This window comes from Eleutherodactylus coqui, chromosome 13 (genome assembly GCF_035609145.1).
Source record: "Eleutherodactylus coqui strain aEleCoq1 chromosome 13, aEleCoq1.hap1, whole genome shotgun sequence".
Lineage (NCBI taxonomy): Eukaryota > Metazoa > Chordata > Amphibia > Anura > Eleutherodactylidae > Eleutherodactylus > Eleutherodactylus coqui.
This window is the reverse complement of record NC_089849.1, coordinates 54203906-54231834: the sequence shown is the minus strand read 5'-3', so window position 1 is coordinate 54231834 and position 27929 is coordinate 54203906. Positions and strand designations below refer to the sequence as shown.

At 44.4% G+C, this 27929-nt stretch overlaps 1 protein-coding gene across 3 annotated transcripts; it reads left to right on the top strand.

The window, feature by feature from the left end:
- Positions 1 to 85: 85 nt before the first annotated feature.
- TP53INP2 (tumor protein p53 inducible nuclear protein 2) lies at positions 86 to 27470 on the top strand. Of its 3 annotated transcripts, none has more exons than XM_066588166.1 (4): positions 86 to 210; positions 16031 to 16250; positions 20149 to 20458; positions 22657 to 27470. In XM_066588166.1, exons 2-4 carry the CDS (start codon positions 16133 to 16135, stop codon positions 22904 to 22906), a joined length of 678 nt encoding a protein of 225 aa, XP_066444263.1. In that variant the 5' UTR covers positions 86 to 210; positions 16031 to 16132; the 3' UTR covers positions 22907 to 27470. The 3 variants fall into 3 exon arrangements, with proteins under 3 accessions (XP_066444263.1, XP_066444262.1, XP_066444264.1); XM_066588165.1 differs by having other exon boundaries at positions 15981 to 16250; XM_066588167.1 differs by lacking the exon at positions 86 to 210 and adding an exon at positions 6805 to 6847.
- Positions 27471 to 27929: the final 459 nt, after the last annotated feature.

Genomic DNA, 27929 nt, shown 5'->3' with positions numbered 1-27929 from the left:
TCCTCCTCCCTCCCCTCCCCAGTGTAAACTGCAGAACGTGATGTCACGGTGGAGGCGGGGCTCCGGGTGACGTAGCTGTCAGCTGTTGAAGCCGTTCTAATGATTGAGCCGGCAGAGCCTGTCTTGTGTGCAGTCCGGTGCATCTACCTCAACTGGCCTTCTGTATAGCGAGCTGGACCTTGTGTGTCTGTATACACTGACTGCTGCACGGTAAGCTGGACGGGGAGCCAGGAGCCTAGAGATGGGGCTGGGGCTGATCAGATCAGACCAGACAGGGAGAATTACATCTGAACTTTACATTGTGGTCTGTTATATAATTGCATGTCTTAATGTTGTATATACACTACTGATGGCTCCATCAAGGGTTAATCTTGGATACAGGATTGCTGGAAGGGGTTAATACTATCATCCCAGAGTCATCCTAGACCTTTGTGCTGGGTAGTCTTCTAGATTAGTATTTATTAATGATTTTGCACATCTATCTATCGTGTGTATGTATGTATGTATGTATGTATGTATGTATGTATGTGTGTATATATATATATTATACACACCCTCTCCTTGACTATGGCACCTGATGACCTACAGAGGCTCAGATGATGGGTTTTCTTTCTTTTCTTTTTTTTTACATTTCCCTTTTTGTTACAATGTATCCCCCAGCTGTGATGTCACTTGCTGAGCACCAGATGATGTCATAGGTAACAATGGATGGGGAAGAGAAGGGGGACATCTTTGTATTTGGTGTATTTGTCTAAATGCAGAGAACAATGATGAAGAATATTTCAGTTTATTCTCTGTCATTATCTTCTCTGTAGGTTGGTGATTCTTTATTTGCACCCCCGGGCTGTCAGTGGGCTCTTTGTTTATTCCCTAAGCCTGCCCTATTGTGTTTCTGTCCTGCTCCCTTCTTCCTTGTCCCTGTAGTTGATCATCTTTCCTCCATCTGTGCTTCTCTCCTCCTCTTTATCCTCTCCAGGGTTGGGCTCTGCTTCTCAGCTGTTTGTATCCCACTCCCCATCATCCTCACAAATTGTTCCCCCCTCCCATCTTTCCTCCTAGCAGGGAAGAGGTTAGCCGGTTCCTAATTTACCAGGAGGACACTAATGTCCCTGGAACGTAATCACCAAAGCCTTCCCTCCCTTCCTTCTCCCCAAGCTTGGTCTGTCAGTATGCAAATATATAATCCAAGTCTGTTTAAAAGCCCCAGGATGCTTTCTGCAAGGGGGTGGGGTGTCATCTGCGGGAGAAATCTGCTTGAAATTTCAGTCCTTCTATGGAAATCTACAATACGGTCAGGTGGATCCCAGCCGGAGTCTAATTCTGCATAGTCTTTTTGCATTGTACATGAAGGTGGATACTTTTATTCCAGATGCAAAGGGTTAATTGCAGCTCCCTCAGGCGCTCTCATTTATGCTCCTTAGAGATTACAGCCTATGACATTTAATTAATGCATGATGCTCGTGGCAAATATTTAGGTCACTTCTCATGAAACGCGTTGCGTGAACGATGGCTGGATTCATTTTTTTATTAATATGATGCTTATTCATCAGTCGGTTAAGTTGTAAACATTGGACTAGGAAAAAAGTTAGAGGAGGGGCTAATTAAATCAGTAGGAGGAGCCCTAATGTGTGTGGAATAAACATCCATCATGGTGGGAGAACATATGGGACCACTTAGGAGGCGGCAGACTTTTCTATATAGAGTAGATCCGTTCAGCAGCAGCTATAAACAGGATCCACCTTCCTTCTATTCCACATGGAAGAATCCGGTGACGTGTGCGTCATTTGCATATGACATTGAACGTCATGCTGTCTGTGCCTGTCCTCCACTGAACTTGCAGGATGTGCTGAGAATAACCCTGCTGCTCCTCTAAATAAAGCTGTTTACTTTTCCTACTCTGCTTGAGCAGCGGGCTTGACTTTGTTGGGGTTAGTCCTCAAGTACACACGTCCCACGGTGTCGGTAAAGGGCTGTCATGTAGTAGGACACCAGTACTTATCTGGCTTGCAAGTTGGAGCTTGTATTATGGGGGAAGTTCATCTCGGTGGTCTTTATTTGGTCTTCCGTAGATCGGGATCAGCTGGGAGGGTTTCAAGTTGTCCTGATATATTTATCATCTGTGTAATGAGTCTTATCGTGTAATATAAGTGCAGTTAGTAGCGGAAGGGTTAATCCTCTCATCCGTATCGGTTAATATAGTCATTGCATTCCTTTCTTGCAAAGCAAATATCTCAAGAAAGGTGGACTGTGGTTAAGGTGTTGACATAGGGGAGGCCAATATCCTTACTTCTTCTTGGTTACTCCGGAACCACCTATAACCAAGTGAGCTGTGCTTGTGTACAGTCCGGAGGCTGTGGATGGTATATACAGATTATTGGTGTTCTTAAAGGAGTTGTCTGGCCTTATGTAAATAAAATGTAATTACTGGATGATGACAAGTTTTGCAACTTTCCTAAGTTCGTTGTGCTTTTTATTCTTTTCTTGTTTTCTGTAAATGTTTACATTTAGAAGCTGATTGGTCGGCAGTGTTGACTGAGGAGTAGTCACACAGCTCCCACCTGCACTGATATATTGTAACAGCGCTATCATTCTATAGTAAGAGGATTTTCTAAAGTGATACATTATGTTTATTTTTAAGGGACAGTGTAACAAAAAGAGGGTGCAATACACACATAAGGGGTCCGATTCCTTCTACTGTTTATATTATGTCCCAACAAGTAAGAGTATTGTGTTTTACTGTAGCTTTAAGAGGGGCAGGAACTAGTAGCGGCTCTCTGAGTGGGAAAGGGCAGACCAAGAATCGGAAGGGTTGGTGATTGGCTATGCTGTTTGAAATAGGGCTGTTCTGTCAGGTTGTAGTAATTCGGCCTTATCCGGTACAAAGTCCTCCAACGCACGAAAAAACTGAGTCTGCCGCTGCCCCGTGTTCTCCTCCTTATGACAACAATCGTTTACCTGGAAACGATACAGAACTTTAGGCCTAACGTCCACTGGCAGATTTGTGTTGCGGAATCCGTAGTGGGCGTTCCGCTCTGGATTCCGCAGCAATAAGCCTCCAAAGCATGCCATGGCAAAAATATCCTTCATGTCCACAAGTGGAAACCAATTGCTGCGGTACCCACATGGACATCTTCTATTGAACTCAATGGAAGCTGTCCAATCTGCAGCTCGACCGCAATTGACATTGCGGACGGGTGCGGATTCCACAGGAAAGTAGGAGTCTGAAAAAGAGAAAACTCTACTGCCATGTGTGGCGGCCGGCGCTTCCGCACACATCCACAATACAGTAAATAGAAGACCCGGAAAGGTAAGCGGGGTCCTCGGCTGTGGGCAGGGTCAGATTCCACTACGGGCTCCTGCATGCGGAATCTGACCCGCCTGTGGACATGAGACCTAGCTCCTAGTTACTGGGTTAGGACTTTGTGGAGCCAACTACAAGGGCACAAGACAAAGGGTGACTTTCCACTTGCGTTTTTTTAATGCGAATGTTAATGGGACTTACTAATGTTAAAAACGTATCACAAGTTGGTGCTTTGAGATTTTTGTGCGATGCATTTTCACATTAGAAAGTCCCATTGCTATTCGCAAAAAAAAAAATGCAAGTGGGTAGGAGCCCTTATAAAGATCTTTGAGAAACCTGACACATGGGTATAGGACTTATAGCAAATACCACTGAAGTGCACCCTTCTTAATAGCTGACCGCTGAAGGTCAAGAGAGAACCAGAAATGAGAATTAAATAGTTATATTCATGTCTTGTGTTCATTAAAGTTTGTTATTAAAAGCAGGGATGTCGGCTCCAGGATCTTATTGGCGATCGCCACCAGCCGAGCTAATTTCTAGATCTGGCCCTCCCCTAAGCCGGTATGGCCGGAGCTAGGCCACAAGTCTTTGTTAGCACCCGGCCAGAATATGTGGATAAGAGCACAATGGTCACTTTGAAAGAATTGGGCCTGGTGGCCCCGGGGTTGGGACGGTTCATTCCATCCCGAACCAAATCCCAACTGTCTCCAGAGCCTAGGCAAGACCCTAAGCCTGAAACCAGGGTCTTCTTACACACAAAGTAGATGTATAAACAACTGGTACAGAAGAGATGATCATGACCTTACAATCTACAAGGGAAGGAGACAGTAGATGAAGGTAGAAGCTGCCTATAGGGTAGTATTGGAGTTATTGTAGGGTGTACAATTTTATGAAGGTGTGGGTTTTCATGTTGCTTTTGAAGGTTTCAAAGGTTGTGAAGAGTCTGATGTTTTGTAGTAGAGCATTGCAGAGTACAAGGGACACACAGAGGAGATCTTGGAGGTACTTGAATGAGGAGCAGATAAGACGAGCCGTGCAGGAGATCAGGTAAGGACTAGAGATTATGAGTGGGGAGATATTAGGTCAGAGATGTACAGGATGTGGACGGCCTTGTATGCCTTTTTAACCTGAATCCACTGTGTAGTGGGTAACAAGTAATGGGATAGGCAGAGGAGTAACATGGGAATAGGTAGATTAGCTGGTGGGAGGTGGGTACAAGAGCATTAGATTCAATTTACATATAGCTCAATGCACAATGCTTTATTACTATTGCATATAGTAGCATTATAGGGAGAATATGGTGCCCCATGGAAGTACCATACAGTGCCCACAAGTCTGTAACATAGAGGGAATCCAGATGCTCCCATACGTGGTCAATGGACAAGATCCACAAGACTGGACCACCCCTTGACTATAATATGAGTATACTGTCTGACAACCAATCTGTCAGAAATCAGTGCTGATGGACACCCATTTCTGTTCTTGAAGGGGTTGTCTAATGGCACTTATTTTTTTCTACAGGCTAGTAAAATAAAGGAGCTATACTCGCTTGTTCTGTGCCCTCACCAAACTGGTCTCCAGATGCTTCAGTCCCCACCGAATTCTGCACACGTCCGAGTAGTGTGGTCACTTTCCATCTGCACTCATGTCTGCTGCGTCCAGTCGCTGGTCTCAGAAGTACCAGTGTTGACTAAATGTCTCTCTTTGAACACCATTGCATTTGTCTGATGTCAGTAGGTTCCTCTGCTGCTAGATTTCAAGGTATATCTTTATGGGGGTTGCAAAACATTTTATCTCATGCCATTACTCTACATGGAGTGCTCAGGGCTGCATGCAAGTTATGTACCATATCTCCTATCTATATCTCTCACCACACATAAGGGCCAAGGTCTTATGTTTTTCGTTTTATGGTCCTTAGTCTCACTTACAATGCATATAATAAGTCTACACACCCCTGATAAAATGCTAGGTTTCTGTCATGTTAAAAAAATTTGACAAAGACGAATAATTTCAGATTTATTTCCACCTTCGCTATGACCTGTTTTCTGTTCAATTCTATCGAAAAACAAAGGATGGTGGAGGCAGCATTATACTGCAGGGCTGTTTTTCTGCTGCTGGAACTGGGGCTTTAGTATGAACAGTTCCAAATATCAGCCCAATTTGGCACAAAACCTTCAGGTTTCTACTAAAAAGGCGAAGAGAAATGTCACCTTTTCAGCACGACAACCCAAAGCATACCTCCAGATCAACAAAAGAATGGCTTCGACACAAGAAGATCAACGTTTTGGAATGGCCCAGTCGCAGCCCAGACCTGAGTCCCATTGAAGATCTGTGGGTAGACCTGAAGAGGGAGCTCCATGAGATGTCCTTATAATCTGACAGATTTGGAAGACTTTTGCAAGGAAGAGTGGGCGAAGATTGCCATGCTGTTTGACACTTGCTCAAAAAGACTGAATGCTGTCAAAAAGTCAAAGGGTACGTCAACCAAATATTAGTTTGAGGCTTTATTCAAGTGGGCGCAAATAGGCCGTTTTTTTCACGGCCAGCTGATATACGCTGCCCATCTGATGCATTGGTTTCTAATGATTAAGTTCAGATGACCGTTTTTGCAGTGAGTAAAAACGGCCGTCCGGAAAAGATAGCACATACAGTATGCATTCCCATCAGCCGTTTTTATGCAGGCCCGAAAAGATAGTTCTGGACTTATCTTTTTGGCTAAAATATGGTGGCTGGTCCCATAGACTCCTATTGGTACCTATGAAAGCTGCCGGTAAGGGAGTAGGGAGGGAGTTTAGCAGCATCTCTGCTAAACTCCCTCCCCGTCTCCGCCCCTTGTCGGCTATTTGCAAAGGGAGGAGGCAGCAGATTAACACACTAGCTCCCGCCGCATCCCACACCCTCCTATTGCTGTCAGCCAGCAAAAGGCGGAGAGGGGGAGGGAGTTTAGCAGAGCTAAACTCTCTCTCCCAGCCCGACAGTATCCCAGGCTTGGCGTATACTTGCTGCATCCGCGCCATCTAAATAGGCGCATAAAAACGGGAGATGCAGCTGTAAATTTGTCATGGCTGCTTCTCATCCATGTGGCTTTGGCCTCGTTACAGCGCCCGTCTGAAAGAGCCCTTAGGGTGTGTATATTTATGCAACCACATTTTTTTTCGCCCCCATTCTAAAGATTGCAGTTTGGTTTTTCAATGCAATCATGCTGATAAGGGGTCACAATAAAGATGGAAATCTGAAATGTGTCTTATATTCAACCCCCCCCCCCCCCCCCCCTCCACACACACACACCATATCCTGGCAAAAGCCTGGCATTTTAACAGGGGTGTGTAGACTTTTTATATCCCCTGTATGTGATCCGTTCATATAGCACTGCCACAGGTATACCGGCAGATATATAATGGTAGTTGGATGGAGGTGTGACACCTTTGGCTGACCGGCCTTGTGCTGTGACGTGGCATAGCGTGCCCTTTAGCTTGTCTCCACGCTGGACGTTTCCTTCTTGGCCAGAGGACATGCAGAGTAATGCGGCTCCAGCCGTGTTGTCAGGTAGAAGGTTACTAGTGAACCGTGGACTGTATTTTTAGATGTTCCTAGGGGGAGCTTTATTAAGACTTGTGTTTCATAAGTGACTGTTAAACTGAGGTTCGTTAAAGTGAAATGCGCCGGTTTATTAAGAGGTGCACTTGGCTTAGAGTGTTCTAAAGAAAGAAAAATGAAATCTAGATTTGGGCTACAGTTTGCTTCCTTTTCTGTCTTTACTAGTGATAAAGCTGTCGGAAATTTGCTGGGCCTGCACCTCCCTGTTAACCCCGACCTCTTTTCTTGTCCCCTTTCAAAAGTGCTGAGAGGCGAGAAAAGTTGCAAATTTTAGCACAACTATAGCATATAACAAAGTTTGTGACTTGAAAAAAAAAATTGGTCTACACTTTAAAATACACGGAGGGTTAATCCAGGGCCAGCTATGTTGTGTGTGGACACAACACAGATAAATGTTTGCTCAGCATGCAGTATTGTGCACTAGACCTACTTTTATAATACCTTCCAACTTCTGAGCAACACTTACGTGGCACGCGAGCTCTCGACTGCACATTTTTAGGCCATCCTTCTTTTGTAGTAAGCCATGCGCTTTTTTTTAATTTTTTTTTAAAATTTTTTTAATGCTCTCATCATTGTGCCCCCCATTGACCCCCAAGTTTCTACTATTAAGAGGTACTAGTATACCACTTAATAGTGGTAGAAACCAGCTCTACACAGTGATAGTAATTGCAGTGCAGTTACCTCCAGTGATCACGGGTGACCTCTACTCTGATGGGGAAGAAAAAATAAATGTTTCCAATTTGTACTCAGACTGCCATGTCCAGCCACGACTCATCTCATCCCGTCCCTACCGCCTATGAACCTCTCAGTAACTACCTTTCGTATTAGTGCCCCCTTTCTGTGGCCCCAGGTACAGTTCTTCCCTTCTACACTCCCCCGGTCCTTAACCTCTATCATTTAGTAGAGCATGCGCTACATGTTCTACCTTTTCCCTCACACAGATGGGTTATGTATATGAGCTCTGCCATTCGGCTCCGGATACCCTGTGCGCAGAGCAGGAAAAATTGGGAGGAGTCTATGTACAGAGCGCTACTGTGTGAGGGATGAAGATAGAAGGTGCGGTGTACATTCTACTAATTGGTAGAAAGGGAGGCGGTGGGACATGCCTCCTGCCTCCCAGGATGGCGGGACAACCATCAAAGTCTGCCAGATCTGAGACAGTTGCAATGCATGCGTTTATTATTTCAGTTTCTGCCTCTTTACATAGGACCTGTATGCAGATCAGGAGGCGGCCAGATTGGGGAATTGGAGTAAATTGTCACACTTACGTTTTGAGTAGAGCTAGGCCGTTGGTTCTTAAGGCGCCCATACACACACCTTCAATAGTTCTTCACCAAATGTCCGACTCGCTCATACAGATGAACACTCGGTTCCGCTAGGCGTTTAGGCTCTTTCAATGGGAGGAAGGAGGTAAGCTGCTGTAAGACACCCCTGGCAGCAGGTATTTCCATGAAGAATAATGGATCAGGATTTGAAATTCCACATAACGATCCTTTTTTTTTCCCCCACAACGTTATTTGTCGGGAAAAAGTCAAGAGACCGCTAACTGTCATACATGTGATAGTTGTAAGATCAGCAAGTTTGGATGCCTTTTCCCTAATGAGCCTAGAGGCCTTTGGTTTGTGATGCATGTAGTGCAGAGGTCGAGTGCAATTGTTTGCCACCAGGCTGTACTCTCAGACGCTACTCTTATATCTCCATTGTGCGCGGTTGTGGAACCTCACCGACTATATATATTTAGGCGAGGGGTTATGTTATTGCTAGCTATATTGTACGTTCATAGATTCTAAACTTCGCCTGTCCCCGTACGCAGAGTTTTCCGTTTTATCGAGGCTATTGACCTGCAACATCATGGAAGCTTGATAGGCAGCACTTATGTGGCTTGAGCCAATACGTTCACAGAATGGCCTCCACACTGTTGAGTTATTATTGTATTGCAGTTGCATCATGACTTTTTTTTCTTAAAGTAGTTCTTGGAAACGTTCCTAGAATTGCTTTTATGTAAAAAACATGTCACATTACATGCATTTGCACATGCAAAAACACTGTAGTGCAGTCAACAACCAGGCAAATGTTTCGGCTTTTGTTCTTCTACACGAAAAACCACAATGTGCAAATAAGCACCTCTGAATCATTGCTCTGCCCAGATTCTGCATGTATTTATGGGCTTTTCTGGTTGCCATAGTGTCCTTGCTGGAGTCAAGGGCCGTATTCGAGGCCTGGTAATGGGACAGATTGACCACCACTGGTCCAGAAGTTCCAAACACTGAGGGAAAACTGTTCTTATCACTAAGCAACTGGAAATAGATCAGATTTGCGCACAAACCATCCAGACCAGCAAATGACTGTGAATATTTTTTATTATTCGACAACCCCTTTTGTATGGGCATCCTTTGTGTCCCAGCTCTGTACTTGCGTCTATGAGCCAGAGTCGAAAGTTGCGCAAGCAGGAGTCATTCTGTAGTCCATTCATCCATGTAGTAGATGGTCTTTCATTTGGATGCCCACATGTAATACTACAATTCCCCTATAGGGTCCACTACAAGGAAAATGAGCAACCAACAGCAACTTCCCCTGGCGCCAGACCTACAGCAGTCAGCCTATGCCCCCAGGAGCTCTTATACTAAAGGGGTTTTCAGGGACGTTTATATTGGTGACCTATTCGTAGGATAAGTCATCAATATCAGTTCGGTGGGAGTCTGACTCCTAGCACCCCCACTGATCAGTTGTTTGAAAGGGCCATGGGGCTAAGGCTAGTGTTCTAGTCTCTTTACTGTATATTAGGCACAACATTGTATATTGTCTAGTCGCAATAGTCCCTGGTATTGCAGTTCAATCCTATTCACTTGAATGGGTCTGGGCTGCAGAAAGGCTACATAATCCATGTATGTAACATCATAGGCTAGAGATGAGGCTGCAGTGCTTTATCTAAGCACCACAGCCTCTTCAAATAGCTGAGCAGTTGGACCCCATTAATTTCTTATTGATGCCCTATTCTAAGGATAAGTCATCAGTATTTAGAGGGGTTGTCCAAGATAAAATGTCTTTGTAAAAATGGATCCCCCCATGTGAAAAAATAATACAGAGCTTATACTCACCTCTCCAAGTCCCCCATCGGTGGCTCTGGGTTTCCTCGCTAGTGTAATGCTTACAGGCTGCTGCAGCCAATGACAAGAGCTCAGCGATCGATTGCTGAACTCTTGTCATTGGCTGCAGCAGCCTGTGGCTAGCACGCTGCTGGAGCGTATAGGCATTAAATCAGTGAGGAGACCAGGAGCCACCAACGAGGAACTTGCGGGGAGAGGCGAGTATAAAGCTCTTTGTTATTTTTTTTCACATGGGAAGGGGGACAGTTGTATCTGAGACAACTCTTTTAAATCTTGGATAACTCCTTCAAGGGTTGGTTTGTAATGAGACTACACCTTTTGAGCTGAGCATGAATAGACTTGAGACGGCTGACTGATATCCCATCCTAGAGTACCATCTATCTGCAGGCTCAATTTCGATTGCTAGACCGTTTTGGTACCACTGAACTCTTCAGCAAAGGATGCGTCAGGTTAAAACCCAACCTGATCTTTTTTTCTCATGAAGACCGATGTTTGGGGAACATAAGGTGGGCATCATAGCCGTTAAATTGCGGAAAGGCCCACCGATTAAAAAAAAAATAAATAAAAATATTACGTCTGTGGCTAGCTTTAGTCTTCCGTACATATCAGCCTGCTAAACAGGGAACTTGACCAGGTCTGTATATTTGTGATTCTCCTGTAAGGTGAGCCCAGCCTGAGAATAGAACAAACTGTCCAAGCCTCCTGGGTCAAATGAATACCGTATGGTAAATATCATTACAGCCTGATGTTCTGCAGACTGCGGCAGGGGGCCGAGATGAAATATATGCTGAACGGAGCGCGATAATCTGGTCAGGAGAGTCGGGTGACTGCTTTATTGGGAGGTTTCTGTGCCAGTCACAGCTCAGACAGTAAGGAGATTAGTGTGGCTTGCTCTTTGCTCTAAATGAAAAGCTACCAATGTTCTGTGTTCATGGAGCGGAGCGAAATTAGGTGACATATTGTAGTATTTACAGTATATGATCTCGCTGGTTGCTTGCATATATTCATGTATACTCTGACCTTGTAGTATATATGCTGCTGAAGAAGTCCTTCAATAGTAGAGCTCAAATGTATTTATGTAGATCATTTCCACAATTGGCATTAAACACTTTTTTTTGAGTTATTCCAGGAAGCACTCATAGATTTCGGTTAGAGATGTAGCATTGTTAACTGGTGGTAATCACATGGGATGGAGATATTCATCAGATCTCTTGAGTTTGCTAGTTTTCTATGTTCTTCTACAAGTATGAGGACTGCAGCAATCCTCCTGAAGCGCCCTACAATAGAGTTTATTGTTAAAGCGTGTCGGTCGTTTCAGATGACCTTTTAGAATAATCTGGTGTGCGTGCGCATATATGAGGAACAGTACTATATCTTGCCAATATATAGCATTTATCACTATTTTTTTCCCCTCTGGAGCAAGCTGTATCTAAGGCCTCATGCCCACGGGCGTATTTTCTATCCATATTATTTTTTATAGAGCGTATACAACACCATTGGTGCATTCAAATTTGCGTTTTAAACAAGACTTTTATTATATATTTTTTTGAGGGGGGTGAGATAGGAATGTAGTGGCCCAAAGTCTATATATCTGGCCCCTCCATAACTGTCATACATGTCATGTCTGTTATCTGGATGCACTGTGCAAATTGTCTTGTTTCTAGTTATGCGTATTGCACAGCTGCAGCATGTAAGAGGTTAATGTCTGTGTGGCTGGGATATGTCTGGAAAATGTATCAAACTGTCTTGTCACTTGGGTAAGCAAGATATAAATATGAGTGCAAGCCAAAAGGTGTAGGTCTTGAGGATTCCATTGCTTCAACAGTAGAGTGTGGAGGGAGAGTGCCGGCCACATGGGGGTACCTTCAACCCTCATGGGGTGACAAATGAAGGCTGAGGAAAGGTATCCTGATGTTCCCGTCCCAGGACCCCTGCCTTGAGTTAGTGGAAGTAAGGAGCCTGCTGTGCAGTGTTCAAGCTACTAACCGCAAATGAGTGTCAGCAGAGTTCTTCCCAACTCCGGTGTGTCTGTTCAGGATCGGAGCCTTAGGCCGCCTGCAGACGAGCGGGTCGGATCCGGCAGCGAGAAATCTCGCCGCGCGATCCGACCCCAGAGCCTGCAGGGGCGAGCGCGTACTCACCCGCGCCTGGCGGCCCCGGCTCTTTGATGTGCCGGCTGCCGCGCAGCCGGCGCATGCGCAGACCGGAGCCGGCGGCCAGGTGAGTGCGTGCTCCGCACAAAATTAGAACATGCCGCGGTTTGTTTGCCGCGCGAGATTTCGCGCGGCCAAACCGCGGCCGTCTGCATAGGAGTGCGTATTGTAATGCACTCCTATGCAGACTTTCAGCGGCGGAAATCCCGCGGCGGGATTTCCGCTCGTCTGCAGGCGGCCTTACAGATAACTCAACCTGTAGGCCCGGTGTCATCCTGTGTCCAGGAGCGCGGAGTTATACACATAACTAGGACTGTAGGCCCAGTGTCATCCTGTGTTCTCCTCCCTGACCTTGCTGAAGTTGTTTCTTCCTACGCTGGTGTGTGAAAGTTGCCTCAAAGAAGTAAAGTTCCAGTCACTGCCTGTTCCCAGTGATTGAGGTATTCATCATAACCGTGTGTGGACTCTATTATTTTCCGCCGGACAACCAACGGTGTGAAGGTACGGCGGCGTCAAAAAACACTTGAATCTGCATTGCTGCTTTCTAGGGGTGCCTTTGCACAAAAATTGCAAAGCACAAACTTACTGGTGGAGACAAGAGTGACAGCCTGGTGACGCCCCCTGTACCTGATTGGCTGCAGAGATGGCTCCCCTGCAGGTCCTGGCAGGCCAGTATTCTTCTCCTGTCCTGGGTTGCGCGACCCTGATGGAAGCCCCCCGCTGCTGGTGTAACTCTCCCTGGCCCTTCTCCTCTGCTGCTGCTCCCGGTCTGCGTTCCTGGCAGGCTAGTATTTTTCCGCTGTCCCGGCTCCCGGCCCCTGATAGAAGGTCCCTGCTGGTGGTGTCGCTGTCCCGGCTCCCTCCTGTCTCAGCTACCCGGCCCTGATGGAAGGTCCCCACTGGTGGTGTCACTGTTCCAGCTTCTGGCCCTGATAGAAGGTCCTCGCTGGTGGTGTCACTGTTCATGGCCCTTCCCCACTGCTGCAGCAGCTCCTGGTGTGCGTGTGCTCTCGAACCCTTCCCCGGCCACAAACTTTGGTTCCCGCTGTGGGTGTCTCTTCCCTGGCCCTTACACCGTGCTGCTGCTGATGGCCACTGTCTGTCTCCCTTCTCTATGTACCAGCAGCAGTGGCGGCAGCCTGAGATCCACAGTATGATGGCAGCGGCAGCAGACACACAGTTGGAGCAACAGATTGCTGCATCGTCTGTAGAGATTTTTGCCTGTTCCGGAGGGTTAGGGTTGGGGATTGTTTTGCTGTTAGGCTTACATTATTATCTGTCAAAGCTTCCATGTTACAGCTGTAATGTGGAAGTATTTACAACTAATGATGTAAGGCTAACAGGAAAACAACCCCTAACCCTAACTGTCCACGGCAGCCAAATATCTACACACACTGTGCTGCTAGGACCTTAGACATGTTAGCCAATCTGGAGCTAGGGGTGTGACAGAGGTGTTCCTGCATCCAAGCCCTGTCAAACCCCTAGCTTCCGGTGGCATCAAGATACAATAATAACCTTTTATTGAAGTTTTTTTTTTTTTTACACTATCTTTTAGTTTCTCAAGAGGATTTGAAGATGTGATCGTTCAATCGCTAGTAGAATGCACTACATAAGTAATGCAGTGCACTATCCTAAGACTATGACCGCAGCCTATTATACTGTGACAGAGACAGGACCTAATGGGCTGATTTATAAGGCAGATACAGAGGCCATTGTTAGGCCTCCGGCTCTCATGGGTACCTATTGGTACCTTGCAATCACACTGTGGGGTGATAGAAAGAGCCCGTTCACCCTATCATCTGCTTGCATGATGCGGCTACTTGTCATTGTGACATGTAAGGGGTTAAACTGCCAGAATCTGATGTTTCTCCTCACCTAGCTATTAGAGCAGGAGCCTGGCTGTTCGTAATCAGCCAAGCCACTGTCTTAAAAAGATGTTTGTGCATGTTTAAAGCCCATTCGTACCCACCGTAAAAAAGCGTATTGGCATACACTAAGGGGTTAAATGAATAAAATACAAGTTCTATTAAATCTTTCCCCATAAAACTATATATCAGTCTGCTCAGCACCTCCTGCTCTATAACATGATGCCGGCAGTTTGGACGGCATGTTCGAGCTGGCAGACTCCCTTTAAGGGTATGTCTGTCACCACAGTGTTGACTGATTCCAGGTAGCAACCAGCAGAAATGACTTATTGGTTGTGATAAGTGCTTTAAAATATCATTGTAGCTCATTGACAAACTATGATTTAATCATTGGTTCATTTTGTGCTTTTATGCTGGGCAATTATCTTAATAAACCTTGAGGTATGAAGGAATGCTACTCGTCTAAGCTGGTCTCTTTAAAGCAATGTATCTGAATTATGGATTATATGTATGAGCTGCGGTGTTGAATGGCATTGTGAATGCAGAGCCCTCTAATCACAGTGATGGAAACAGTTACAACATGCAAAGATTGGCCAAGAAAATAACAGTTTGCAGTACAAGGGAGGGCACTTGGCATACATTAGAAACTAGAAGTTGTCTGAAAGTGGGGCATCATGTAGAGCAGTGTTCCCCAACATGTGACCCTCTTGTAAAACTACTCACAGAACACGCTTAGATTCTCGGTGTATTATGTCTAAGTATAGTTTTTGATTTTTGTCTATTGTTTTTGCATTTACTAAAGTGTTCCTGTATCTGCTGCTATTAAATACAAGATCACACCGCACTGTTGTCTATAGAGTTTTATTGAGATACATTTCTGTTCTGAACAGCTGACAGGAAGGGTTCATCGATTCATGCTGCTTGTGTCAAATTCTGACCTTCACATGAGCATGGTGTTCAGAAATCCAGACTGTTTTCCACCACTCTGTGATCCAATTTTAGCTCTGTTTTGTTCACTGTAGCCTCACCTTCCTGTTTCTCTTAGACAGCAATGGTTCTCAAACCGGTCATCTACAGCCTGTATGATATGTTGTGTGTTTGGACATATTCGTTGGAACAGGAGTGTTGTACATGCTGCAATTTGCCAAACTATGCCCCACCTGCTCATCAGAATGATACTTGACATCCAACTCTGACCCTTTTTGTTGATGGGTTGTTTACATCCTAAGGATTCCCTTCCGCTGGATGTTTTTCCTCGATCACACTATTCTCATTATACTCTTCATACTATTACTAGAATATCCAACAAGGTTGGCAGTAAAGTCCTGGCCTTGGCTAGTCTAGTACCCATGACCAGGTGATGGCGAACTCACTAAAAATGTTTGATGGGCCTGGGCACCTTTTTCTTGAGCCATACAAGATTATATGTTCTAATCACTTATGACTTCAGAAGGATCGGTGATCGAGGGATTATTCTGATTACCAGATTGGAGTTGGGAAGGACTTTTCTTTTTTTCCTTTTTAAATGGGGAAAATTGGCTTCTACCTCATTGTTTGTTTATTTTTTTACCTTTCTCGGGGGCGCGGGGTGTAATGGGCTGAACTGGATGGACATATGTCTTTTTGTGGCCTAACATACTATGTTAGAAGTAACTTTGATTGCTCCATTTTCCCATTTTAATGCGGATTCATATTGACACTGATTCCCAAAGAAACCTGATCATTTGATTTTATGTTGCTCTGTTCACTAGGAAGTGGGACCAGCTGGGGTCATGGGTCTAATTTCAATAAAGGGAAGCTGCAATCACAAAAGGGCCAGTGTTTGATAAAGAGCATTCAGTGTATATCTGCAGTGGCTATTATTGGGCACCCAACACCACAACCATAGTCCTATTAACCAAAAGAAGCGTTGCGTGTCTTCTATGGTCGGCTGTTACGGTTGTGTCTCTCATTGCAGGGCTATTTTATCCAAGCCATACAGAAGCCTCATGTTTACAAATCCTCCAGTAGGACACTGCTGACCCCGCCACACGACATCGCCCGCCTGTTTACACCGCCTCCAACTTCCACTCCTACAACCTCCAGCAATCTTCAAGGTTCACTTCAGCCATGTTCCAACGCTTCACCCGACTGTTCTTCAGCGAGGGACCAGCCAGTGATCCCATAGAACCAAAAGTCTTTGTATCGGAGGAGGAAGATGACGGTTGGTTGATCATTGACATCCCAGGTAAGGAATGGAATGTAACAGGATTATTTATCCACAGCCTAATTTCTACTGCTTAGCATTTCCACCGTTAGTGCAATTAACATTCCTTGAGTCATTCTCCAGAGGTCTGCCTTAAATTTAGCTCTGGACCCGGTGTGTGTGCTCTCAGCCGCATGCTATTTTGTTATGGAAAAAGTCCTGGCAGGGTTTCATTTAAAGACGCAGCGGCCCGTATTCCTTAGGTTGCCACAGACCTTACAGGAAGTAGCAATAGTTTCCACTGTTTGCTGAATATTTCTCAAGTATTTCCACAATCTCTGCTTCATTACACCACACATTTCAATAGAACCACATTAACAAATTCAATAAGTGCAAATGCCTGCAGAATGTAAAGGAGGTCGGCAAATATTTTGCAGGTTAAATCTGCAAAACAATTAAGATGATTACTTTACGTACTTTTGTAACATTTTCTATTTCTTTGAATGGGTGGCCGTCATGCAATTAAAGGGAACCCATCACCAGGTTCATGCTGCCTGAACCATGGGCAGCATGAACCCACGATAGGTATGTATAGTGCGCTCATGTATGTTTTTTATTCTGAGAAGCTGTGGCATTTCAGAAATAAACATATTTTGAAGTTTGACTATATCTGCGCTCCGAGTCACGGAGATGGGCCGCACCGATTAGTCGCTCTCTCCCCTGTTTATAGGGAGAGAGCTGTCACTTTGTATGATGTAAGCAGGGAGAAGCCATATCGGCCCACCTCCTGAGTCTCGGAGCTCTGTTTCAGTCAAACTGTGTTTATTCCAAAACATTGCAGCGTTTTATAATAAAACATCCGTGGGGCCACGTGCATATCTGTCCCGGGTTCATGCTGCCCATGATTCGGTCTAGCATTAATGTGGTGACCGGTTTCCTTTAAAGTGTGGCAGAAAATAAATAGCACAAGCTAGTATCTGCAAAGTTACTCAATGTTGTATTTAGATTTAAATGGATTTTTCAGGATTAAAGTATTGCTGCCCTATCCTCAGGATTGGTGTTCAATAAGGTCATTGGGTCTTCAATACGATCATTGGGAGGGGTGCCTTTGGGTAACCTGCCGATCAGCTGCTTGAAGGGGCTGTAGCTCTCTAGAGAATGCAGCCCTCACCTATCTGGTATGCAATGTGATATAACCTTCCTGCATCTCCGCCCCATTTAGAAGGTACTCCATGTATGAAAACTGTGCCTGGTATACAATGAAGAGATTGAAGCGCTCGCCTGACTGTCATACCGTCTTCAAACAGCTGATTGGCGTGGGTGCTGGAAGTCAAACCCCAACCAGTTTGATATTAATGACCTATCCCAAGGATAAGTTAGCAATATTTTGGTCCCACAAAACCCCTTTAAAGGGTTAAAATTGAAGAATTGCATTCTGAATAACTAACACCAGGGGGCAGTGTTTTAGGCTAAATAATGTAGGACTGATATATGTATACATAGTCTTACTTTTTGAGTCTAAAAATCAGTCTGCTTATGGTTACACAGACAACAATATTGAAGTTATATTCAGAACACGTTCTAAGAGAATCCGTGCAGTGACTATTCAAAACCAGTGGAGAAAAAGGGCGCATCAGCATGTTAAGCAGCTTGTTCAGCTCTGCTCCATATTAGTGCTTTAAATCTATGCAAACTCTGTCATGTGGTATGGGACTGCAGTCACTGCGATCAGATTACTATCTGCCTGAGCTGCAGAACTTGCCATATGCTAATAGCCTGTATTTAAAGGGACAGTAAAGTTAAAAAATAAGCCACATATTCCAGCCACACCATGACATCCTTCTATTTTAATTGCTGTATCTCCTGTGTCACGGTCCAAAAAATCCAAAGCATCTATACGTGCTCCAAAGGGCATCTATCCCCCCTAGTACAGACCAGGAATGATCTCTAGTTATGTCTAACATCTTGATAATGGCTCCATTTTTCTGATACAGAACTCCAAGTCCCCCGGATAAGTAGTGGAAAGAGAACGTACCTGCTGCCAGTGGAAGGATATTTAAGCTTACTGCCTTTCTGATTCTCTTTCATTATGGAGTTCATTGTACACTGAAAGATCACTGCATTAGGAGCACCTATTCAACAATGACTTGGTCCACCTTTTTCGGTGACGTTTAGATGTTGGGGAACAGATTCCACAAGGTGCCAAACATTCTCCATACTCAACTTGCCCCATGCCCACTGCAACAGCTTATTCAGTGGGTACACGTATTGAGGATAAGTGGGGGCAGATCTCACAGCCTTCTCCGGCACATCCCAAACATGTTCAATGGGGGTTACAATCCTGTGAGTTTGGGGGCCAAGACAGTGTTAAGATGTCATTGTCGTGCTCTTCCAACTATCTCCTAGTGATCTGAACTCGATTACACAATGTTGTCCTGTTAAAGTCTCCCTGTGGTCAGGGAAGACTTCCTGAAGACATGGGCACAGATAGTCAGCTAACGGGTCCCTGTAGTGTTCACCATTCAAGGATTGTGGTATGATGACGAACGACCCTAGGCCATGCCAAGAAAACGCTACCCAAACCATGACACCGCCAACACCACCCGCCAGCTAAACCCCAACCTTGCATGCATGGGATACGGCTTCATGCTGTTTACACCAGATACAGACCTGGCCATTCATATGGTTCAGCAGGAAATGGGACTCCTCACTCCAGCCTCTAACTGCCTCCTGCCATGTTTCCAAGGTTCATTAATGTCTTTCCTCGGCTCATGCATGCCGTTGTTGGTTATTACATGGGGTCATCAGTGGCACCCTTGTCTGTCTTTGCCTCTTGAACCCCAGTCAACACAAGACACCCTGCATGGTTGTTGTGGAAATTTGTCTAACTTCCCCACTGTTGGGTTAGGTGGTCCACCGTTGCATATCATTGCTGAGATACCAGATGTGCCACTCAATGCTTGCCTCTAGAATCAACAATACATCATCTGACAGTGTGATCTTCTGTCCGATGACTGTCCATGGTTCAACCAGTTTTGATACACTCTTGATATTGTGTTTCGGGAACTGCCAACTGCAACTGTTTCAGAAATACTGGCATCGCACCTCCGGGCACCAACAATCTGCCCAGTCACTCAAGTCACGACGGTTACTCATGACTGGGCCATCACGTGGTACCGGGTTACTGATCACAAGATGTCATGTCAACCGTTCCTAATGCAGTGATCATTCAGTGTATGATAGTATACAATTACCTCCCTCTAGTGGTGGCTGCAGGCAGGCAGAATTTTATTTTTGAATGCTAAGCTTTAGATTTGAAACCCTGTATCAGGGAAGCAAAGCTCTGACTAATATAAAGAAAAGTGTTCTATGCAGTATTTGGTGGAGGCCAAAGCATATCTGTGGATAGTATAATATGTGCAATTGCTTAATGCACAGCTGTTCGAAGAATTGCTTTTGCTAATTCTTTCTTGCCCTTCCAAAGGTTAACGAACTGTTTTATTATAATAGCTCGGGTGTCTACAAACAAAGGCTGATGGGTGAAAAGAATAAGCAAAAACAATTCGGTTAATGTTCGCATTAGTCAATTGCGCGCACTTAACATTTACCTCCAAACAAGAGGCTATGATATCCGATATGCAAATACAGATGTAGCAAATACTAACTTGACACTTAAGGGGTTAAATGCAGAATTACAGCAAACTTTCAATTGACAATTCACACAACCAAAAGTTAACGTTTGCTATAACGGTGTATATAACCCATAAAGCACCAAGTTAATATTTGACTACACCTTTATGACTTATGTAATGGTTTTAGTAACTAATAACTTCCCCATCCTTTCTCCTATCCCCCACCCCTTCTTTTTTAACACTGTATGTGTGTGGTCCTCCATTTTTCTTTCCACTCCTCTAACTTGATCCCTTTTTGGCCATATCAGATAGCTACACCTTAACCTCAAGCGGGGAAGATGTGGCAGAAGGCCAAACGGACAGCATTGACTCCAGCCCACTGCCACACTCCCTGGGTGAGCGGATTGGTTGGTCCATTCCCCCCCACTCACCCCAATCGATGGACGAGAGCTGGTTCGTTACCCCTCCCCCCTGTTTCACTGCAGAGGGTCCTGGTCACAATGCCGTGGGAAGCAGTCCGCTGGAAGACCTCCTGATCGAGCACCCCAGCATGTCGGTGTACATCACCAGTGGCAGCATCGTAGTGGAACGAGACACCAATGAGATAACCAGAGACAGGTGTGTAATACACATTTACGATCATATGTATTGGGATGAGTGTTCGAGGAAGAGTTTATAAAATCGGAGTGAAAATGAAGGTACACTGGTGGTCATAAGTTTGTGAACCCTTAAGAATTTTATATAGTACTGCTTAGATTTGACCTAAACTACATTGGATTGTCATACAAGTCCTACAAGTAGCTAAAGAGAACCAAATCAAACAAATGAGTCAAAAATATTAGACTTGTATATAGTCATATATTTATTAAGAAAAATGATCTAATATTTCATATCTGTGAGTAGCAAAAGTATGTGAACCTTTGCTTTCAGTATCTGGTGTGACCCCCTTCTGCAGCAATAACTGCATCCAAACGTTTCTAGTAATTGCTGATTAGTCCTGCACGTGGCCTGCTGTCCGTATCTGCCATAGCATATGATCACTAGCAATAGTGATAATACATTGCAGTGCAGACGGATTGCAATGTGTTATCATAGCAATCCTATGATCGTGGGTTCAAGACCTCTATAGGGACAAAAAATGTGTTTAAAAATGCACATTTGGTATCGCCACGTATGTAATAAATTGAATACATTGTTTATCCTGCACAGTAAAAATTGTTTTTAAAAACAACCGAAAAAAATTGAGTTAAAATGCTTATTTTGTTCATTTTTTGCCTCCCAAAAATGCAATACAAATAATCAGGCAACACTGCATGTACCCTTAAATTAGTACCAATAAAAACTACAGCCCGTCACGCAAAAAAACAAGCCCTCACAGAGGACAGTCAATGGAAAAATAAAGTTTATTTAAGAGTAATTTCATTAAAAAAAAGGGGAGGGGGGCTACTCACTGTGCAAAAGAAAAAGTTTCCCTTGTCTTTTATGTTGCGTTATTGACGCTGTAAAAAACAATAACCGAAATAAAATATTTTTTTCTCTCCCTCCAAATAACTTTTATAAAAGTTAGGGTGGATTCCGCCTCCTCTCCGCCCCTCTGCACTATTTGCAATGGGGAGAGGTGGGAAGGGGGCAGAGCTAATGCTAGGGACTTAGCTCCTTTCGTTGCAAATAGTGCAGAGGGGCGGAGAGGGGGTGGATAGGGGGCGGGAGCTCAGTTCCTGCTCCTGGCTCTTCCACCCCACCCCCCCCCTGCAGATGAGGACACCGTATATCGGCTCGGCGTGAAAACCGAGCTGATATACAGTCATCTGAATCCAGCCTTATACAATACCTTATATGTATCCAAAAAGTGGTACCATTTAAAAAAAAAAAAAAAAACAGCTTGCCACGCAAAATAACAGACCTCATGTAACCACGTTGGGAGAAACATACAAAAAAGTTATGGCTTTTGAAAATTTGAGACGAAAATCACTAAAAACTCATCGTGTACTTAAGCCCAAAGTAGGCTGTATCCTTAAGGGGTTAAATAAAGTAGGTTCCTACTCGCCCCTGAGTTGAAAACACCTGACTCTAGTTTCACCTTCAAATTATCTCCTAAGGCCGCCTGCAGACGAGCGGGTCGGATCCGGCAGCGAGAATTCTCGCCGCGGGACCCAACCCGAGAGCCTGCAGGGACGAGCGCGTACTCACCCGCGCCTGGCGGCCCCGGCTCTTTCATGTGCCGGCTGCCGCGCAGTCGGCGCATGCGCAGACCGGAGCCGGCGGCCGGGTGAGTGCGAGCCCCGCACAAAAATAGGACATGCCGCGGTTTGTTTGCCCCGCGAGATTTTGCGCGGCCAAACCGCGGCCGTCTGCATAGGAGTGCGTATTGTAATGCACTCCTATGCAAACTTTCAGTGGCGGAAATCCCGCGGGAAATACCGCCGTGGGATTTCCGCCCGTGTGCAGGCGGCCTTTAAAGGTTCACATACTTTTCCACTCAGATGTGATATTGGACAATTTTTCTTAATGCATGACCAAGTTTAATATTTTTGACTTTTTAAAAAATTTTTGATTCTCTTTACCTACTTGTAAGACTTGTGTGAAAATCTGATGTAGTTGTAGGTCAAACATAAGCAGAAAGTTCTGAAGGGTTCACAAACTTTCAGGCACCACTGTACTTTTTCCTATATATATTTTGTAGGGATGGGTTGATCGTTTAGAGATAGATATAAAAACTAATTGAAGAAATGGATGGAGTAAGCAGGATGCAGGACAGGAATGGTGTTGGAGGTATCATTACTAACTTTACTTTCTATGTCTGCCCCGGTCTTCAGGTCACCGTCCAGAACCAGAGTGGAGCGTCGCACACCCCACCATGCCACCTCCGTTACTGCCAAAGCCGCTATTTTAGGAAAAGTAGGTCAAGTCTCAAGGATCCAACGCGCCAAAGCTATGGTGGATAAGCGCAAGCACGGACGTAAAAATCTACAAAGGCAGAATCTGGCACGGGAGTTCCAGGGTCGCAATACAGTGCGGCACCGCAATTATCTGTGCCAACCAAGGCAGCGCCAGTGCAACCACTGAACTTCTTTTAGCTTGTTTACATGAACACGGGCATTATCTCTACCCAGTAATCTCCTGTCCTGCCTCGTGGGTTGGCAATACCGTCTCTCACCTCTTCTTCTTTACTTTCACCCTAAGCACAAGACCACCAGCCCCTTCTTGTCTTCTGGTAGTAAACATACCCCAGTAACAGGGAGTGCTGTAAGTACATAGAATTTCTAGTGTCCTTATTAAGGGAAAGGTAACCTTCACAGTTGGTTGAGAAGTTACCGGAAACCTTGAGAGGCAATATATTTATTTCTTTTGTTCTCACGTTGATTGTCTAACCTCGTAGTCTTGTCCTACAACATGTATTATGGTTTATGCTTTGCAGAAATAGAACCCCTAAACTCTAGTGGCCAAAGGTTTGGCATGTTGCAATACGGAAGGGTAATTGTGACCCCAGAAGATCACTAGGACTATATGAATGTCTATTAGATGAGACCTTTAACATCCAGTTACAAGGAGGTCTTTACGAGAAACTATATTATTGTCATCTATTAGTCACCACAACTAATGGGCGGAGTCACCGGTAATACAATGGTCATTAGATTTACCAATATATTTGACAAATCAAGTTACCCCTCTCTTCTGGTCTCTAGACACTGAGTACATAGGTTATGGCATGCAATAATATACATTAGGTTGGTAAAAAGCAAAAATCTATAGTGCATTTCCAACATGTACACTACATTGGGGCAGATCTACTATTGAAATGCGCCAGTTTTCTAGTGCTAATTGCACCAAAAAACGGTCTTAAAGGCTTTGCAATACATTTGTAATGTGTTTTTAGATACTTTTTTTTGCCAAGTCTAAAACGGGGGTGTGGCTCTATGGGGAAGGGCGTGGCCTAAGTGTGACTTTTCACATCAAAATGCACCACAATTCTGGTGCAAAGCAGAAAACCAAGCCAATGAATAGGTGGTATAACTAGAAAGTCCTAAAATTCAACAGATTCATCATTCAGCAGGGCCAACGTGATTAATCTGGTGCATTTTAAGACTGTCTAGTCTTCGTCTGCACTGTCTGATTAGAAGACATTATTAGTAAATCTGCCCCATTGAGTCTCTAATGTGTTCTCTTCACTTGCCAGAGGGACCTGCAATGCTTGAAATCAGCAGAAAGGGGGTGCAGGTTGACAATGGCAAGTGGATGTAGATAAATGGGAGAGGAGAGATTGGAATATGGGAACGAAAGGAGATCTGATGAGATTATTAGGATGTAACGGTGATAAGGAAGAGATATGATGGGTGAGGAAGGTTACTATTCAGACTGATCTAATTCAAAAACAGTGGAACAAAACAAAAAACTTTTTTTTTTTTTTTTTTAACTCTTATGACCGTTTGTTGCTTTTCGAGACATGAAGAATTGGTTTAACCCATATATTAGTACACATGTATTATTTATAGCTCTATATTCATATTTTTGTGTGTATTGTAATACAAAGAAAGGGATTGACCAGAATTAGGGCTTAGAACCTGTCCCTTCCCTCCTCTCTCATGGGCTTTGTCTGGTATTTGCTTGAATGGGACTCCGCTGTAGTACTTTACACAGCCACTGGACAAGAGTGCTGCTGCGTCTGAGAGGGAGGGGGAGCGGGGCTATTTTCTAATCCTATACAAGCTTTTACGGGTTGTATTACCATTACTTGAATTAAGTGACCTGGTGATTAAACGTGGTTATTTGGGCAGTAAATTGTGAGTGCCACACAAGCCGATCCCCTGATGGTGCCATTCTACTGGTGCCCAGTCCTCTGCTAGTCTTCAATTCCTTCTGCAACAATCCAGCAATGACATCACTGACATCAGTGACCTCTATAGCCAATCACCAGCTCACTTTGGCCAGTGATTATCTGCAGCGGTCACATAGACCTGTGCTGGGCTGTAGCTGCAAGTGAAAACCAGCAGGGAACCAGGCACCATCAGAATTAGGAATAGCCGGGGATCGAGTGCGGGGAGTAGGGCTTTTTTAATGTTTTTGCAGCACTCGGCTGTTTTCCAAAAACCTTTTTGCCCCGATAACCTCTTTAATCTCAGTACAATTTCTAGGGTGAGTAACTCCTTTCCTGTTGTTGACCATCAGTCTTTTATAGCAGCCTTAGGCCAGTTTCAATCAGCTGTATTATGGACGAGAGTCCAGGACAACCATGGGTCTAGCGATGTGAACTCACACAACATAGACCCACGATAGGGCCAGAACATTCAACTATAATCTGCTCATCTGAAACTGGCCTTACTAACATGGGTGAGAGAATAACGCTTGAGCATTGCATGTCCCTCATGTACTCAGTGTGGGTAACTTGATTTTAGAACAATGATGTTGGGGTCCCTCTAGACTGGACGATTGACGGGTGATTAGTCTCCTGGCGGTCATCCCAACGATTATTGCTGACACAAGAACAGTAATCCTTCAGCGAACGAAGGCGGAACAGGCCTGAGAACTTTTCCATCCCGCACTCCCCCATTCACCATAAACGGGCCGTCATTCAGAGATGCCAGAATACACTGGCCAATCATTGTTTGATTTTTATGCCTGCCCAAACTGAATTGCTTGACCCTAGAGGAAAACGCCAGTGTCTTCTCTGCACCCAGTTGTGTGTTCAGACACCCGCTACCCACCCCAGCCAATCAGGCTTGCCGTTAGTGACTCTATAAGATGCCCCGTTATCTGCCATGACGGAGTTGCAGACTACTCATCGAATTCATATATATACAACATGGTACAATTAACCTTCTAACAACTGTTAACCCTTGTGGGCGCACTAGCCCAGAGACGGTATAGAGGACAACGTTATGTCTGAACAAATGTTTATCTTGGTAGTGACTTACCCCGTCTACCTACCCGACAGACTTGTATATAATCACTTCAAAGGTGCTTACTAGAGTAACTTTCTCTAACGGCGTGTACATATTTTAGAACACTATGAAGCATGTGTGAGTCTATGACGACAGTGTTTTCACAAATGGGAATATGCACGATTGGTGTGATGATCCATTAGATGCCTCACAGCTACCAGATAGATGTTTTGCTTCATTTTCTTTTATAATGGACTTCCAGATGAATGACGTGTCAACCAGTTTTGGAAGGCTTGTGTGCATGTGTGAAGAAATGTATATTTCTATGTGGACTCAGGGACCCTATCAGCTAGTGAGGAAGCGATCTGGATGTGCATGTTAAATGAAATATACCTATTCCCACCCCCCCCCCCCCCCTACTCACGGTGCAGGCAGCCATTTTGTGTGCTTGGCTATTTTTCTATCAATTCTGTTGGAAGTAATGACTTCACCGATGACTGAGAAGTCTACATGTTGCCTATGCCCTCAAAATCACTGCCTTGGGTGTGTAGGCTACAGGTCCACGTTATAGTAGATATCAACCATATTGGGATTGTTGAGCTGTATTTGGCTCACTCGTTTCAGTGGCAGATGTTTTGCTAACCCCCTCTGACACTGAAAGGGCGGCCATTTTCTCAAGGAAGATCATACTTTTCTCCATCTATTTTCTTATGGTTGTTTAAATGTGTTACTTACATCTTCATATACACGTTCTGTATGAGTGATAATCCAAAACGCCCTATAAAATGGGCAACGTTCCATCACGGCCTAAACATGGTCTTACATTCAAGACTGTGTTGTGGACTACGTGTCTTCTTCAGGCCGGGTCCACACATGCAATTGTGTTACGGTTTCAACTTTTTATGAGTTAACTCTGAATGGATCCAGAAGAGACAGATAAAAGTAAAATGTTCTTTCTCCTCTCTTTTGAAGTCCATTCTCAAAAAAAAAAAAAGTGCAAATGTAACTCCTAACACAACCGTGTAGCGTGTGAACCCAGCATTAGTAAGGTTTAAAGAACTACAACGGGGAATCAACCTGAAAGTTTATAAAGTTATTTCATGTTGCAGAAGATTATGGTAATCAGATCTGATGAGACCATTGTTCTATATTTAATGCCCTGAACTGTAATAACTTTATAATAGGATTGGACTTTTTTTTAAAGAGTTAAGAATTTTCTGGGTTTTATGTGACTAAAGCTTAACTATTGTATGATGGCGTTTTGCAACTTGTTAATATTTCTGATCATATCCACTTCTTACCATTTTGAGGATCTCTACTTTCTATTAGTGAATGGAAACAAGAGTAGAGTCCCAGATAAAGTGCTGCTCACACAGCTGCATGGGTTGAGAGACCTCTGATACACCTAAAGACAATTTATATCCAAAACATAGAAGTTGGCTATAGAGGGTGATTCAAAAGGCAGGGCCACATGGAATATCTCCTGAAGGAATCATAGAATGGTAGAGTTGGAAGGGACCTCCAGGGTCATCGGGTCCAACCCCCTGCTCAGTGCAGGATCACTAAATCACCCCAGACAGATGTCTGTCCAGCCTCTGTTTAAAGACTTACATTGAAGGAGAACTTGCCACCTCCTGTGGTAACCTGTTCCACTCATTGATTACCCTCACTGTCAAAGTTTTTTTTCTTTTTTTTTTTAGAAAGGAAAGGAGATACAAGTAGGAAACTTTGTAGAACATTTAGATGGGGGGGGGGGGGGGGGGGGGACTTTCTTTCGGCACTATGGTGGTGCCTGACAGCAAGCTTGGTGGTAGCAATAAACTTAAATCATAAGCCCTTTTCCATGGATGCTCCTTGCTGAATGTAAAAGGGAATTCAATGGAAAAGGGGTCATCTAAATGAAAAAAAAGTGAAATGGCTGGGCATGCAATAAAATAAGGGGCTCAACATGACATCATCCATAGCTCAAAAATGATTGTAGGTATAAAAATACCTACCTAGATGCAGTCATTTTTTCCTACAACAATATCAATTATCCTTAAATCATGTATCCCATGACCACCTTTCCATTGAACTTTCTTGAGCTAAATCCAAGATGACTACCACCAAGATGGCCACAGTCATATCCTAGTGCCAAAGAGTTTTCCCCCACCCAATTAAGTGTTCTACAAAGTGTTCCTCCTTGTATCTGTTTTCATACAGAAGATATT